A 17483-nucleotide genomic window follows, 5' to 3' on the forward strand; every position below is an offset into this window, starting at 1 on the left:
ATTCCCTTCCGATTTTTGAAAGAATGGACAATTCGTAAATTTATGAAATATGACATGTACGACCTCTGCGACATAAAAAATTACAAAATAATGGTGGATCACTTAATTGCTACCAATTATAGTATACCTTTATTTTCTTCTCGCCTGATGCCTGTATCAAGAGTTTGATGTCATGAACAGTTTTGATAGATTGTTATATGCTTTATAATCTCTTATCTCAAAATTATTGTCTTTAGTATAGTTTCTCTACCCCTCAGTGCAGAACTCATGCCTTTCCACCTAGACTTATTTGCTGCAGCAGATCAAGAGTAATTATATGGTGGCATCTCGCAAGATATTCCCTGAGTACCTTCTGCGCTATTAACGCTTTGGTAATCTAGTCCATGTACTGCATTCCATCACAAAGAATAGGAATGCAACAACAGCAGGATGTATGAGTTATTTACTAAATCACTGCCTAACACAAATGCGTCATCGTACCCAACGGCAAGATTCTATGTACTGGTATGTGCACAGTTTTCCTAAACGAACAATATTAAAGAAAATGCACTAAAGTAAAGCATCACTCAAAGAAATAAATTTTAACATACTTCATTTCTGCACCATTTAAATCTTTCTCTACTATGTCATAAGCTACTGCATTCATCTTGATAAACAGCTCTAGCACCTATTTAGCATCTAATGATTCTTCAGTACGAAAAATACCTCCAACAAATTATTTTTTTTGCTTAACCGTTTAAGGACTGCCAATAAATTTTATCTGAAACACAGTGGATTAATGTTCATCTTAAACTGTTTCAATCAGTTTATGAACCGAATCAACCTATTATATGATATCTTGGCTCAGTAAAAACTGCGGTAGTTCCTCTAGTTCCTCATCTTACTTCTTTAAATTTGCCGATTTTAGTAAGCTATAGTACTTTTTCTACTGTTTCGTCATTAATTCTAAAATTTTGATATTTGGTTTTACCAATTACGGTAAAAACAAATTACTACATTTCAAATACACCTTAGTGCCTTCGATCTTATAAATAGTATTTTTTATATACTAAACCTCTTTTTCTAATTACTAATAGGTGACTGAAATCCAGAAATCCTCGCCCTCGTACTATATAGTAATTTTTTACTTAGTATTAGTTGGTTTCAACAGATCAAAACCTTTGACATCAAGGTCTATTTCTTTATCTAAATAAAACTGCATAATATTATCTTGATTGTAATCGTACAATGTTTTAGTTCTTTCGTTTATATTTTTGTTATCCTTATCATAATAATATACTGCTTATATATTTGATTAAGCTTTCACAACTACACTGAGTAGAGAATCCTTTGCATAAACAAAAATGGTATCCAGGGTTAGATAAGCAAACATCAAGTTATCATAATCAGCAATAAGTTTAATCGTTAAATTCGTATCCTCCTAGTCGGGTATTTATTGTATATCAAGTAAATCTTTTAATTATTCCAGCTTACACATTATATTATCTATATTTTCCACACGCGAGAGATCTAACTTAAATTCTTTCCCAATAGTTATTAACTTAGCGAAACTATCCTAGAAAAAAATTTCACACTCAGGGTATGCACTTATTTTTAAGAACTTGTCCAGGTTGATATTATCATTTTCGCCTTAAAGTAAAGTAATTTCAGCATCTTTTAAGCTCTATAGTACTATCTTTTTATCTGCAGCAATAGTTATTATTTAAATGTAGTGGGTATTCTAATGCTATAGTACTAGAAAATATCTACTATTTGTATATAACTTCGTTAATTTTATCTTTTATTCAGGAGCTAATTAAATTATCTAGTAAACTAGGCAAATCATTTTCTATCCTTCTATAATGGCTGCTTCCTTCACTATAACTTCTCTCTCCGTTTTCTGTTAGCCCTTAACAAAATCATCAGAATCCTTCTTCATTTTGAGAATCTAAAACGACTGCTCTTTGTCCAATCCAATTTAAACCACGTTACTGAGCGCAAACGCTTATATCTTCTCCTTCAAAACTTCTACAATGTGGTGCCCACACTCTACTGGCAAAACCTGACAATTATAAATGCTTTCCAAGTCTAACTTTTTATATCCGTGAAAAGTTAAAATGAAGTCAAATATTCTATAACTATCAGTCTCTAAACTTTAACTGAAGCACATTTTCTTATCAAAAGGAATGACTACTATTAAGGTTTTCATACTCTTGTTTTATTGCTTCAAAACTTCGAATGCCTCCTTTGCTGACTGTATGGAATCTTACAATATTTAGTTATAAACCGTAGCCTTTCCAGACGTTTCTTGGTGAGTATTATAATTCTAAAAGGCATAATCAAAAGTTGGATTCATGAAAATAAATTAGTGTCCTCCAGAAATATCTTATAGCAACTTAAAAACATTCTTGCTTTTCTCGGAATCAATACTTCCACCATGCAAGTATTAGACGTAGATATTTCCAGTGTCCACTTACTTCATAATCAGGGAAATGTTCATAATTAGGGTTGCTGACTGCCAGGTAAGCTTCGCCATGAACAGGATGACCTGCATAAATTCAAGTAATACGCTTCTTTAGAAGAACTATGACAGTTACTACAGAGTATCTTAAGCCGCTGCTTCATCTATCTATGAGGTTGAATATTACTCTATGAATGCAAGCATGAGCTGATAGTTCAAAACGGAGACCACCTCGTAGTTCAGAGTCGACGATGCAATGCAGCTGATATTATAATTTTGATTCTCCTGTAGTAATTCAAAATGAGCATCTCCTTTTGTGAGCTCAAATTTAGCGTCTTTCTCAGCACCTTTGTGTATGATAATATTGTTATAGGTTTAGGTGAGGCTATCAAACTGATACATAGTTTGCTATATTATTTTCTCTGTATCTTCCATACAAAAACTGACTACATGCCTGCTGGTTGCATTGAAATTGTAAATTTTGCTTTATTGATATTAACTATGAATGAACCATATAGACGGACATATCGAGGAGCACATGAACTGCATCTCAACTGACTTCTCCGTCATCATCGAGAACAGTAGTGATATCAAAATTGGTGTGTCTTTAGCAAACGTCTTGACTGTGCGTGCGATAGCACCTACTGACTTGACATAACCAGTAGCATCCACTACCATCCGACGTTGCTCGTACTGCAAGCTAGACAGCAATGACGCGTGAGGCTGAACATATCCTAATATTTATGTGTTAACATAGTCTAACTCTGCTCTGCTTGTAAAAGTGTTATAGCACAACTAATTTACGCTAAGAAAATTGATGACTGTGAGGTCTGTTCCCACCATTATAACACTAACATAATCATAATTAGGTATCTCGAATTTAACCGTGTATTTTAATGTCATTTGTGGTAGCTTTACAATCATATCTTAAAGTTCTTTGTGTAAAACCTAATTCTCTTTCAACATAAAATATTCAGATATTAAAGATTGTATTGTAGAAGACCAATAACCTTTAATCATATCCACCCCATCGTTATCTGAACTCTCGTTTTCTTCATTTTCACTATAACTCTCATTTTAAATGTATTTAAATGCAATAACTGAAAATGCTTTCCAAAATGCTGTTTCGACCCCTCTGGGGTTGAACAACGATAGGATCAATTTGTAGAAATTAGTTTCAAAATCTTCATAGTACTGTCCTCGATTCCTGTAATATACCATTCCTGAAAAGAATATTTCTCTAAATTATGTTCTGTTCCTAATGTTTAATATCTGCGGTGAGTGAATGACTAGCTCGTCAAGAAGGTCGTAATCATCAATCTCGAGGCGAAGGTACTCCATCGCTATGAGAATGTACTCTGATTTTCCTAGTAAACTATTAAGAGACTTCAAATATTCTATCATAATTTCTTGGTTGCCGTGTATAGTATTGAATCTCTAATCTGCATTTTTTGATTAAACACTGGTTATAATGTTTTCAAGAGTTTGATACAAGTCTATACCTTTATTTTAGAATCGATCTGCCACATTAATATTGTCTGGTTCAGTTTTTGCTGATTCCAGAAGCTCTTTAATCAGAAGCTGTGAAATAACATTGATCGATAAATGATATTTTTTGTTTTTGACATCTCCTAACTTGTCTATCTCTTAAAATTCTTGAATAGAAAGTGTGGCCTAAATCTTCTTATATTGCTCCTTGCCTAACTTTATCAGCTTCTCCTCGTAATGTTTGAACAACGACTGACACAACTTCACGCATTTCGAAAACTTCCCCTTCTATGATTGCAAGCACTCATCAACGAGAATAATAGGTTGCTTCGGATCTATATCTATTTTCATTTCTGATAGAATCTCTTCTTTTTACATTTTAATTATTTTTTTTTTATCATTGAAAATGAAAAACTAAGTAAGTTTTAATTTATTAAATTTCTACGATATCTATCCATCGTATTTTAATTTTTGAACTAATTCCAAGTTGTCTTCAATTTTCTTAATTAAAATTCTCATCTTATAGTAAATAAATGACATTTAGTCTAAGCTTTCCAACTGAAAGGTATGGAATTTATAAACATCAGCTAGCACTATTTCCTTGAGGTTCGTTAAATCCTGCAACTCGAATGTATTTTTATACTAGGCAACTAGTTACTGATGAAATGAGTGTGTCTTGTATTTGTATAAAGGTTATCCATTAGATCCTTTAGTATTAAGCAATATTGGAACATTTCCCATCAGGAGGTGAAAAAAGTACTGCGTATATAGAGCTACGCTTTTCCCAGACCTGGAACTCTGGCTTATGACAGCGTTCGTAAGTTTGTCAGTTACTTTATTATCAATCAACGAGAATATTGCAAAATACTCCGCCTTGAAGAGGTAGGACACGTGGCAGAGCTGCTGGAACATGAACAAACTGATCCCAGTCCCGATGAAATGGATGGGTAGTTGGAACAGATTCATAACTTTAAATTTAACTGGTAATACTTGTTCGTTATAAACAATATTGGACAATTCGAATATTTTTCTTAAAATAGAATGCTTAAGATCCTATGCTGATGCAACATCAGCTTTAGCAAAAAATTTGGTGAATTGATCAGTGTACAACTGATATGCAGAAAATCCAAAAACCAATGGCAAGATCAACGGGTACTCTTCTGTAGTCTAATATTAGATTGCAGCTAACTAGGTCAGTATTAAATTTTCATGAAAATCACACTTGTTTATACCTTCTGGTTTTAGAATCGTCAATGTGTCGAAGCTATCATAAAATGAAATATACTGTAAATCGTACTAATTGATCTCTGCTAGATAAAAATCTAAATCTGGTGTTTAATTTTCCCCTTTATGGTCTTTATATATCTTAATTGATTTGGTATTAAGTCCCATTTGGGCAGCTACAATTCCAATGTTATCCCAGAAGTAAAGATCGTCATAAACAAAAAGTTCGTGTTTTTATACTAGCTATATAGCACAGTTTGGTATAATTTTTTTTAACTTTTTGTATAGTAGTACTATTTATACAGCACAAAGTTGTTCTTTAGTACTAATATTGGCGCGCAGAATATATTTTTATTCACTATCAAGTTAGATAGATTAACTAATTTCGTTATCTCTTATAGTAAATTTAATATTACAAATAATTTTACTAAGTATTACATTTTAACTTGCCTTAACTGAAAATGGAATAGCTTCAAACTCGATAGATAAATCTGCAGTCATTTAAGAAGGAAAGAGGAAAGACGTAAAGTAAAATATATCAATATTATATATTGATATTATATTATACTATGAATAAAAAACTCTACTTGCATTTATAATACATAATTTAATACATATTATAATTAATGAATGTTAAGCGTTTTACGAACTAAAAAGTATGAAATGAACTCGGGTAACTTTTCCATCTGCCTTTAAGCGCTAGTATGGAATTAATAATAAACAATACTACTTAACTATCACGCATTATTAGTAAATATAGGAGTTTCCTAAAAATACATTAGCTCATACTCTATGCATGATCCCACGCATCCCTATCGTTACTAGATGCAATAAGTAGCATCTTCTGCTGACGTCGCTTCTCTTCAGTAAAACTCATCCTGCGAGTCGTCGTTACCATTTAACATTCATCTATCCCTATGCTTCGGTCTTAAGCAGCATACCGAGTGAGAGTACAGAATATCATTTTTGATAGATTATGCATCATCCGGGTATTAAACATAGAATACATACAGTATTCGGCATAACCTGTGCTTGTACTCTACAGGTAAGAATAGCCTTCTTAGGCTACTGTGCACCTGGGCTCATAGGTGAATATATATTAGTAAGCATAGTAGTATATTCTATAAATACAATAGTAATATACTAAATATCCTTATAGGCACCACTCCCAATGCATATATACTACTAAACTCCAATTAAGATATTACTATATATACTATAGTATTGTATACTCATCCAGCACTATGCCAGTACCACTCATGCCTGCCTTGGTGCTATCTATGGAACTACTTGGGGTCCAGTACTAGTGGTGCCCACTTCAGTAGCAGATAGTTATTAAAGATAGAATACAAACAGTCTTCGGCATAGCCTGTGCTTGTACTCTACAGGTAAGAATACCCTTCCTAGTGCTACTGTGTACCTGGGCTCATAAGTGAATATGTATTAGTAAGGGTAGTAGTATATTATATAAATACAATAGTATATACTAAATATCCTTATAAGCACCACTCCCAATGCATATATACTACTAAACTCCAATTAAGATATTCCTATATATACTATAGTATTGTATTGTCGTCAAGCACTATCCCAGTACCACTCACGCCTGCCGTGGTGCTGTCTATGGAACTACTTGGGGTACCAGTACTGGTGGTGCCCACTTCAGTAGCAGATAGTTATTAAAGATAGAATATACAAACAATCTTCGGCATAGCCTGTGCTTGCATTACTAGTGAGAATAGCCTTCTTAGGCTACTGTGTACCTGGGCTCATAAGTGAATATATATTAGTAAGTATAGTAGTATATTATATAAGTACAATAGTAGATATATTATATATCCTTACAAGCACCACTCCCAATGCATATATACTACTAAACTCCAATTAAGTTATTACTATATATACTATAGTATTGCATACTCATCAATCACTACGCCAGTACCACTCACGCCTACCGTGGTGCTATCTATGGAAATACTTGGGGTACCAGTACTAGTGATACCCACTTCAGTAGCAGGCAGGTATGCCAAATCTGAAGGTTAAGCCATTATTCACTATGCCAACAGCCTCAACTCAGGCTCGTAGCACCAAAATGTGGAAGGCCTAAGCTAGCATAAGTCCAACCCTATTCTTGCTAAATTATGATATTGCTACCTCGCTGGGTCCTGACTACCAGCTAGCGCCATCTCGTCACCCTGATAGCCACACTCTCGCTGGCCTCGCTTTGGTAAAACTCATCCTGCGAGTCGTCGTTACCATTTAAAACTCATCCATCCCTATGCTTCTGTCTTAAGCAGCATACCGAGTGAGACTGCAGAATACCATTTTTGATAGATTATGCATCATCCGGGTATTAAAGATAGAATGTATACAGTCTTCGGCATAGCCTGTGCTTGCATTACTAGTAAGAATACCCTTCTTAGGCTACTGTGCACCTGGGCTCATAAGTGAATATATATTAGTAAGCATAGTAGTATATTCTATAAATACAATAGTATATACTAAATATCCTTATAGGCACCACTCCCAATGCATACATACTACTAAACTCCAATTAAGTTATTATTATATATACTATAGTATTGCATAATCATCAAGCACTATCCCAGTACCACTCACGCCTGCCTTGGTGCTATCTATGGAACTACTTGGGGTAGCAGTACTAGTGGTACCCACTTCACTAGCAGCCACCTATGCCAAATATGAAGGATAAGCCATTATTCACTATGCCAACAGCCGCAACTCAGCCTCGTAGCACCAAGATGTGGAGGTCCTAAGCTAGCATAATCTCAGTCCTGTTCTTAATAAATTATGATATTGCTACCTCGCTGGGGCCTGACCACCAGCTAGCGCTATCCTCGTCACCCTAATAACCACATTTCCACTTGCCCTGTCCGCTCGCAGATCTCTAGATTTCGTGCAGCTCATGCAACTTCGTCCCTAATAAATTCCCTTCGGTGTATACTTCGCTCTCGCGCTCTCGAGATTCCATGCAGTTATGGACCAAATTTCCGCTGAAATTTCACGAATCTATCAACCTTAAATCGGTTCAATAGGCGATGTTGCAGAATTAAAAACCGTACCGTTTGGGACATCTTGACGATGCTGCTTTTAAACTTCTGAGGATCGGTTTGTAGGGTGCTTTGGATTTACTCTTGGCGGTATCAGGAATGATGAAATAGTGATAAATGGAGGTATGATAGGTACATTCGATATGTAGTGGATAGCATTAGCTAAATGGCGCTTGTGAATTGTCTGGGTAACTTATTGAACGCATTTTGAAGGAATAGCATTTTAGTTAAATTTAATGTATAATAAAATATGAAATCTCGATTTTTAAAGCGCTTCCGCTATCGATGAGAGGCTGCGACATTTAAGACTTTAAAATTACTGCTCTGATAATTAAAATTATATCATATGATATATTATAAAAATAGGTATACATAGTGTTATTATATAGGGAAACTCAAATTATGCATATGAGCAGATTTAGTTATATTTATATTTACTAGTATAAGTTTTTGTTTACTGATTATACTATATTGGTATTTAATATATATTATTAAAATTATCATTATTTTATATCAAAATTCAGGTTAAAACTAAGGAGCTCTAAATATTTAATATTCTTATAATTCATAGCATATTTTCGACTCAAAGCCAGAATATTGTATCCTATGGAATGCATTAGCAACAATTTAGTGCATAGTGCTAGTGATAAATTTGACACTGTGCAGGATTAGTTAAGTTAAATACATCAAGCAGATCATGTCTAATACTGAGTAAACGATATTTACTTAAACTAGTATTGTAATTATTACCAACTGCATCGAAATATACTAATTATGGGTAAGCTTTTAAATCTATTTTTATTTAGTTTCTGTATGCCAGCTAATTACCTACTGTGCGCCTTGCTAATATATTATATATCTGCATAGTTATGAAATACCCAAGTAGTAAAATAAGTGCTCTAGCAACCCAAGATATCAGGATCACTCCTCTCAAATACATAGAGCAATATAATGCTACACGAATAATATATTTAGCAAGCTCTGGTTATATTTTTGGCGAATCTCACATCCTGAGCACCTACTGATACATCTTGCACAAATAATTTCACTTGCTTTTAGTATTGTTACTCTGATTCGCTCTGATAACTCCTATCTAGTAAAATAATAGTATATCATACACTATCATGGATGTTCCAAAGCAGAGAACCTGTTGCTTTATTATAAGTTTGATTAGCTATTTGCTACACTAGTTAGGTATAAATTTTGCAAAGCTTTCAGTTAATATAATTTTTATACTTGCTTACCCTAATCCATATAAGATGTATCCCTACTCAGCTAGTTCCGTTGAGTGTGTGATAGCAGTCTCTCATATATTATCATAAGTGGTTAGTCTTTAACCTAAACATTTCGATAACCTAGATACTAGCTATCTAGTGAACGTGAAAACTGCTAGGCTTAAGATAACTGCTAATTTATTATGTATTATTTATTTTAATATATAAGCAATAATCAGTTATAAATTTTCCAAACCCTCGCTCGATTTAGTTTTGTTAGATTATCGAAATATCCGGTAATACTTTCCAATATATAGTATAGCAGTATAACATAATTTCAAGTGCATGTCAGCTTAAATATTCCTATAAGAAATAAGTCACTACCACAGAATGTCCATAACAGTAATTAGTAGTTTTGATAAAAGGTGTCATGTTTTATTATTAGCGAATACGAATGATAAAATTCTGTTATCTTTTTCAAAATTCAAACTAGCAGTTTTACGCCTTCTTTACTGGTAAGTTTACTATTAAACAGAAATAATTGAAAATCATAAAAAGGAATTTGATTTAGAGTAAATAAATTTATTAGATATTAATAATATAAATTATTCAATATCAAATACGATGAATTTTTAGAGTTCGAAATTATAATTGATAATCCATTCTTTGGTTAACAATTAGCGAAATATGATTAAAATAATAATTTAATATATATGATTCAACATAATAACATCAAACCAATTTGTTGCTAAATGGATAATCACGAAATTGATTTTCAAAAATTAATATTTTATGAAATTCTATATAATGATTAAAAATATTTCACAAAATTTAGACTTATTCTCATTTTAAAGTAAAATACTTATAAATATCCCAATATAGAAGTATAAAAGTATGAATGTCATTTTTCCTTATATGAATTCTATTGTTTACAATTGAATTTTTAAACTGACAACTGTCATAACACTTTTTGTTTCTACATTGGGCTATTTACTACTGTACTATTTTTTTAGATACCTAAAGTATATTTAAAATATTAATTCTGATTACTAATTCACATTTATAGCAAACATTCCTAATAAAGTAAGATTTAACCTACAGCAAATAAAAATGCTATATTATGAAAACTTGAATTTTGTGATTATTAAATAATTAAAAAAAATATTAAATTATTTTAAATAAATTATAAGATAAATAGTACAATTATAAAAATTTATTTTAAACGAAACGAATGATTCACTAATTATAAATTTGATAACCTTTTCATCAATCTAATTTATACAGATCTATGATAATTCTAATATCACTCTTGCTTAGCTATATTTCTATATTACTATTCTGAGTATAGTTATTAAATAATATAAGCTTCAATAATCCCCTAGTATCAGCCCATACACCTCATTCATGCTAATTCAAAAATTCGATCTTCAGTCCCGGATAAAAACCCAGAATAGCTTGTTTACTAATCATCTTTGCTTATAATAATACCTTTCACACGATAATCAACAAAACTAACAATCAAATTTCGCCTGTTTTTGGCCAAAATTAACCACAAATAAATTCCTGAAGCACAAAGTATAAATATAACTAGAAAGCCTATTACAATCCCTAATTACTAGATTCCAACATTTCGTTTAATCTCATCTCCAAATACTGGGAAAATTAAATGTTCCATATTATAAACCACTAATGTATCCTCACATAATCGTGTTCGTGCATTGAAGTAATCTGATCTACAGTCATTAATGCACTCATAAAAGAGCCCACTTGGACGAAGTGCGAACGTGCAATTGGTGCATAAATTAGGTTAATCTTCTTCCTAACTAATAAAAGAATCACATTCGCCACCTTGATATGGGTTTAGAACCATTGACGGTTTCGAAATACATTCGCGCATGCTTGTCACGAATTCAAGTTTTGAGCAGCAAATAATAATTGAACCCACACAAGCTGGAGCCAGAATCTTGCGGTTTTATACCATTTTGAACTGCTGATTACTTGCCATTTCCACGCAAATTCCACGCTTAAAATCACCAACAAGAGGTTCCGGGCATGCAAAAACACAACCAGAATTAGTTGCAAAGAGTCCATCCTCGCATGAAGGACACTGTGGTGTATTAGGAAATTGCCAAGATGCATTAGTCACTGTTGATGTCGGACATTCATTTTGCGCTAAGCAACTGAAATCCGCTAAAATTTGGATAGAGGCGCAAAGATTAGGAGCAAAATCAACACATATTGTACCTTTTAAGACAATAATTGGAGCATCTGGATAAAACTTTTATAAAGATTTGCAGAGATCAGTGCAACGTGGATTCTACGTATCTGGTAGATAAGTATAAGGGTATGATACCAAATTATTTACACCACAGTTTGAATCGCAAAAAAAATCGTTTTCTGGAGATAAAAACCACACCTTGCAGGTTGGAGAGTTTAATGAAACACAAAAATTTGAGCTATTGATAAACGTATCCTGTGGGCAATTATCCTGGCACTAAACATATATTAATATACTAATTTAATAAACAGGAATAAATCTCTAATTTTTGCAAGATTTTACACATCTAAATTATGTTTTCTCATCAATAATAAAAAAAGGCGGTAAACACTCGTCTATCTAGACTTCGAAACATTTACATGACTCCCCAAAACAGTTTACTAGTTAGCAGGTCTTATTCTCACTATATATAACTTTTTGTATAGGCTTATTTACACATGTATTCTTATAAACGATTTAATCCTCATTACACTTTTCAGAACATACCTTCAAGTCAACTCCATTTATAGTTTATTCTAAAACAAAATTATGGAAATCTTAACATGCTCTTTCACAGAAGTAACCATAATAGTTATTGACAACATAAGTATTAACCAAAAAACCACAAGAATTACTACAAATACTATTAAACATAATAAAATTTTCTTGGTCTACAAGACAAACATCAATACAAAAATTATCTTAAAATGCCTTTGGTGAACACGAATCAACACATAAACTTGCAGATTCGTTCAAAAAATTAGGGCAAGAATCTATACATTCTGTAATTGTAATAGGTTTTCCATCAAGAAATGTAAGAGTTATAATCTAACTGTACTAATTTTTACAATTCCCATCATTACAAATATATATAATATATCCTACTGAACTATCTTTAAAGAGCTAAAAAGTCATAGAATTACAAAATTGTGATATATTACTATATGCTAAACACTCAAAATATGATGTTGAAAATAGGTCACATTTAATACATTATTTCATATTATCTCTAACTTTAACGTAAGTAAAAGGATTAAAACTACAGTTTTCTGTACATTAACCTTGAATATTGAATGGTAAAGAATTTACATTTAATTAGTCAAAAATATAGTAAGGTTAATCGTAAATAAAGAATGGACATATCCATCTACAATGAATATCATTGATTAAATACATCATTTAACTACATTTAGAAGTACATTTGTTATTTTCAATGATAAATGGACACTTGTCTATACAATTATTATATTAATCAATGAAAAATGTTTGGTTGCAAGATGACTGACAAATATTAGTTTAGTTAACTTGGTTCATTTTACATGATGGACTACATAATCTATAAGATCTATCAGATAGTGCTAAATAATTAAAAGGACATTCTAATTAACATTTTTGGTTTAAATTCCATGTTGGAGCAGGGCAAAATACTAAAGTATAATTTTGATCAATCCTTTGCTCTTTATCTTTAAGACATGTCATATCCGCATAATTTAAGTAGAACCCTTCCTTGCAGATAGGAAGGCACACTTTTTATTTGCAAGTAACATCACATTCATTAGTCGCTATATTAAAACCACCATAAACACATGGTAAACAAGAATTTTTATACCTTACTGTATTTTCACAAACTTTAACACATTATCCCGCCTATAAATATTATCCAGGCACGCAATCAACAAAAACATTATTTACATCGCAGGATTTTCCATTTTATATATAACCAACAGGGCATTGAGTAACACACTAATTATTAAGTTGCAAACAAGTGATAATACATGTTTCTCCTTACTTCTCAAATCCAATAGGGCAATTTAATATGCATTTCCCTTCATAAATAAAACCTTGACAAACACAGATTCTACTAATAGACTTATAATTTATTGGGCAATTTAGGAGACAATATTTAGCAACTATTCCTTGGTAGACACTATACCCTGAAGGACAGCTATTAACGCATTACATTCCAAAATATATTTAATTATAGTCTGGATTGCAGCTAGTGTTCAAAGTTCTATCATGGCATGACGCCCCAACACATAATTGTGTCATTTTACCATTATTTGAAATACAAAACTAATTTGGCATATCATAACATGGAATATAGCTCCCATTAATATACCAAGACGCATTTAATGCGTTTCTTACCTATTTCTCAAAAATAATAATGTCTTATCCTTATTGGTAAACTAATGTTAACTCAAATTTATCATAAAGCTTGATAGTTGTAATATTAAGTTTAGTTATATCTTAAATATAATCAGTAAGCTAAATTAATCCGATAATAGACTATAATTGAGGATAGTCCTCTGAATTTTCATTTAAAGTTAATGTAGAGGATACTTAAACTTAAGAGTTATGAGAAAAAATAGATAATGCAGAAACTTTATAATTACCGCTAATATTAATATTTCCTGAGATATATATTTTTTTGAGCGTTGAATTAATTAATTGACTAAATAAAGCAATATTAATGCTCTAACAACCAGTAGTATCTAAATTACTGATATTTAATATGAAAATTATATTTTCTATACTAGAATTAACCAAATCTATACCTGAAAAATTGCAGTATATACCTTATTATTTTTTAGTAAGACTTAATACATTAATAATCTATGAATTAAAATTAAAATGTATATTTTCTGCAGTACAAAATTAATTTAATAAAGGTGTAAACAACTACATGCATCCTTGTGATTTTTTATTATGAAAATAATTTTCAAAATCTTACGTTTATAACTCACATATACCATTGTGTTACGCAACACATGAATCTGTGCACTAACCATTTTTCATAATTAAATTACATGAAGATGTACAAACTTGGAATTAATCATGATTAGAAGGACATATCTCTAAACAACTAAATTATCCATTTTCATAATTTATAAACTACGAACATAACGGCTAACAAAAATCCATTGTTATATTTAAAAATGTATTTAAAGGACACTTATATACACATTCTCTCGTTTATAGTACATAATACGTATCACATTTAATAATAACTTAACCAAATATTGTATCCAGTCGTGCCTAATAAAACTATCCTCCAGATAGTGATTAGCTGCAATTTAACTATCCATTCACTAAATTATTCATAAATTCACAAGAATCCATACATTCATAAGCATTTAATTGAGAATTTAAAGTAATAGCTTTAAACTTACTACACTAATTATTATCAATACAAATTTTCTAAGAAATTGCATTTAACTCATATTTTCCAAAAGTACAATTATCTACGCACTAACTATTATTTAAAAATTGATTTTTACTACAACTATCTACGCAAAATATGCCAGATTTATAAATAGGACAAGTTTTAACACATCTATCTCCAAGTAAAAATCTGTCACCATTGCAGTGAGTAACACACTAAATTTAACCAGAATCTAGTTTAATCTGACTTTAACATTCATCACACTTTGAGATACAGTTTGTGCTATTTTCTGATAAAATGGAGCATAGTTATGTACATTTTGATTAAATTGGATCAAAAAGTCTACATTAGACGCATTAAAAACTAATAATTTCATATCCAATATTACAATTATTGATACAAATTGAGTCTTAATAAACACCAGTTAAGCACGGTGTCTACCAGATATTATGTATCGCTAAAAAGAAGCTTATTGGAGGTGAATTTATACACAGCCCGCTGTATCCAGCAAATTCCGTGGGACATACCAAAAAGCATTGTTTTTAATGCAAAAATTCGTTTAAATTACATTTTTCTTTCCATATTCCATTAGAAATGACTTTATTTCCATTTAAATTTGTGCAGACAAAATTAACACTGCCAAAATACAAATCACAAACCGGCTAGCAATAAATTTCCTGCAAAACAAAAGGTTGAGGACAAACTTAGACCCACTTATTATTGAACAAAAACAATCCAGCCTTTGGAGGATATGAAATGCAAATATTCGAATCTACATCTAATCCAAATTTATTAGAGCAGCTATCCATACAATGATTTCCTTGAATTACCTTCCCTAAATCACACTTTTCCACCCATACAAAGTCTTAAATTAGTGAAAAACTTGCATTCGGAGAACTTGAGAAGCAGTAATTGTTATATAATGTAGCAAACCCAAACTCGCAGCTTTTAACGCATTTAACACCTTGAATAAAGCCAAAATCGACTCCACAGACAGTAACCCAAACATTTTCTTAGATAAAACCATCACCTGTCGTGCTACAGATTGTACCCCCGTTATCGCCAAAATCGCCAGAACATGCGTCAACGCAGAATTGACCCTATGACTTTCCAGGACAGCTTTCGACATAAAGTCCATCCAGGACGAAATCGCTAGAAATAGTGCAAAACCCATCTGAATCTGCACCGATTTCGCATTTCTCTATGCAGAAGCTTCCCTTCCTAAAATGCGCACAGCCGGACTAGAACTGGCCGTCGATTCCAATCAAATTTCCAACACTGGAAACGCAACTTCCGCTGTAAGAATTTGTCATCTCGGGGCAACTTTTCACGCACGAAAAATTGAAGCGAAAACTCAAACTGTCGCAGGAATCTACGCAAACATCGCCGTTTTTGAACGCAGGAGCGCAGGAAACGCACTCGCTACCGACCAAAATGCGATTTGAGCTACACGTTGAAACGCAAAATTTGTAATCGCCGTCTTGCGAAAAAAACTGCGGACAGGCCTCGACTTTTGCGCCATTCAGCACGAACGCGCCCTTTGAAATTTAGCACGTGTGCGACACATTGATTTTCGGGAGGGTGCATGCTGGAACGCAGACGTTTTCATCTTTCAAGTCGCAGGACGTCTCGGGCTGGCAGTAAAAATTCAGAAAAGGAATTTGCCCAGCCGGACAAATGAGTTCACAGCCCGCATTCGTAAAAATGAGAGGTGGGTTGCAGCGGGGGCAAGAAAACATAGACTGGAATATTAAGATCATTTTGGAGGGACAAAGTAAGCTAGATAATAAAATAATAAGTTATTGAAAATTTGCAAAAGTGAATTATATGATAATATACTATGAATATATATTTATGATTTTCAGTTTGTTTAGTAATTCTGTAATTAATATAAATAGTGTAGTTAAAGTTTTAGAAAATGTGATCTGTACAAAAAAAATAGTTATTCTATAATGGTAGAATAGTCAATAAGTTTGTTTTGATTCAAAGTTAAAAGTTGATTTAACTCAGTAAAATAGTATAATATCGGTCCTTATATTTGTTGAGAAGAATTAATTGTATTGGCAATGATATAAACACATTTATCATGTTAATTAATATAAAATTTATCGAAAGAAGCCAATATATTCTGAATCGTTAAAACAAATATTTGATAAAATAACAAGACATTTTAATAAAATTTAATGCTACCTACACTCAATTATCTAATTATTTTATTAAATTACGAGTATTATGAATAAATTTTAATACAACCAATATTACAGAATTCAGATCATAAGCCACTAATAATTATTAATCATATAATGTAGAGCATCTACATTATTATTGTTATAAGTGAAACACATAAATCTATAATTTTCCATGATTCTGTATTCCTGGATAAAGATAGAAGATTAAGTAATAATTTTCACCAATAATTAATTAAATACAAGTTTTCCTTTAACTCCATTTATGTTATATAAATTTACATCTTAATTTATCAATTATTGAAAAGTATATTGAGAAACTCAAGTAGTCCTGGATATGTACAAGATTATGACGATAGGTATATATGTCTAATCTTTAATACATTTGTATTTTAATAAACAGAATACCCAAATGAAGATACTTATTAAATTGAACCATC

General features: G+C 31.8%; 4 protein-coding genes across 4 annotated transcripts; 2 read left to right on the forward strand and 2 right to left on the reverse strand. All coding sequences in view use genetic code 6, as the record gives it.

The window, feature by feature from the left end:
* Positions 1-562: 562 nt before the first annotated feature.
* On the reverse strand, positions 563-5653 carry SS50377_26664 (uncharacterized protein; the record flags this gene model as incomplete). The annotated part of the gene is made up of 1 exon (XM_067910470.1): positions 563-5653. One exon carries the CDS (start codon positions 5651-5653, stop codon positions 563-565), a length of 5091 nt encoding a protein of 1696 aa, XP_067761157.1.
* Positions 5654-5782: 129 nt separating this feature from the next.
* On the forward strand, positions 5783-6100 carry SS50377_26665 (uncharacterized protein; the record flags this gene model as incomplete). The annotated part of the gene is made up of 1 exon (XM_067910471.1): positions 5783-6100. One exon carries the CDS (start codon positions 5783-5785, stop codon positions 6098-6100), a length of 318 nt encoding a protein of 105 aa, XP_067761158.1.
* A 1754-nt stretch (positions 6101-7854) lies between these two features.
* Positions 7855-8337, forward strand: SS50377_26666 (uncharacterized protein; the record flags this gene model as incomplete). The annotated part of the gene is made up of 1 exon (XM_067910472.1): positions 7855-8337. One exon carries the CDS (start codon positions 7855-7857, stop codon positions 8335-8337), a length of 483 nt encoding a protein of 160 aa, XP_067761159.1.
* Positions 8338-10839: 2502 nt separating this feature from the next.
* Positions 10840-16617, reverse strand: SS50377_26667 (Cysteine-rich membrane protein 2; the record flags this gene model as incomplete). The annotated part of the gene is made up of 1 exon (XM_067910473.1): positions 10840-16617. The coding sequence occupies one exon, from the start codon at positions 16615-16617 to the stop codon at positions 10840-10842; it is 5778 nt and encodes a 1925-aa protein (XP_067761160.1).
* Between the last annotated feature and the right edge of the window lie 866 nt (positions 16618-17483).

Source organism: Spironucleus salmonicida, chromosome 7, assembly GCF_000497125.1.
Source record: "Spironucleus salmonicida strain ATCC 50377 chromosome 7, whole genome shotgun sequence".
NCBI lineage: Eukaryota > Fornicata > Diplomonadida > Hexamitidae > Spironucleus > Spironucleus salmonicida.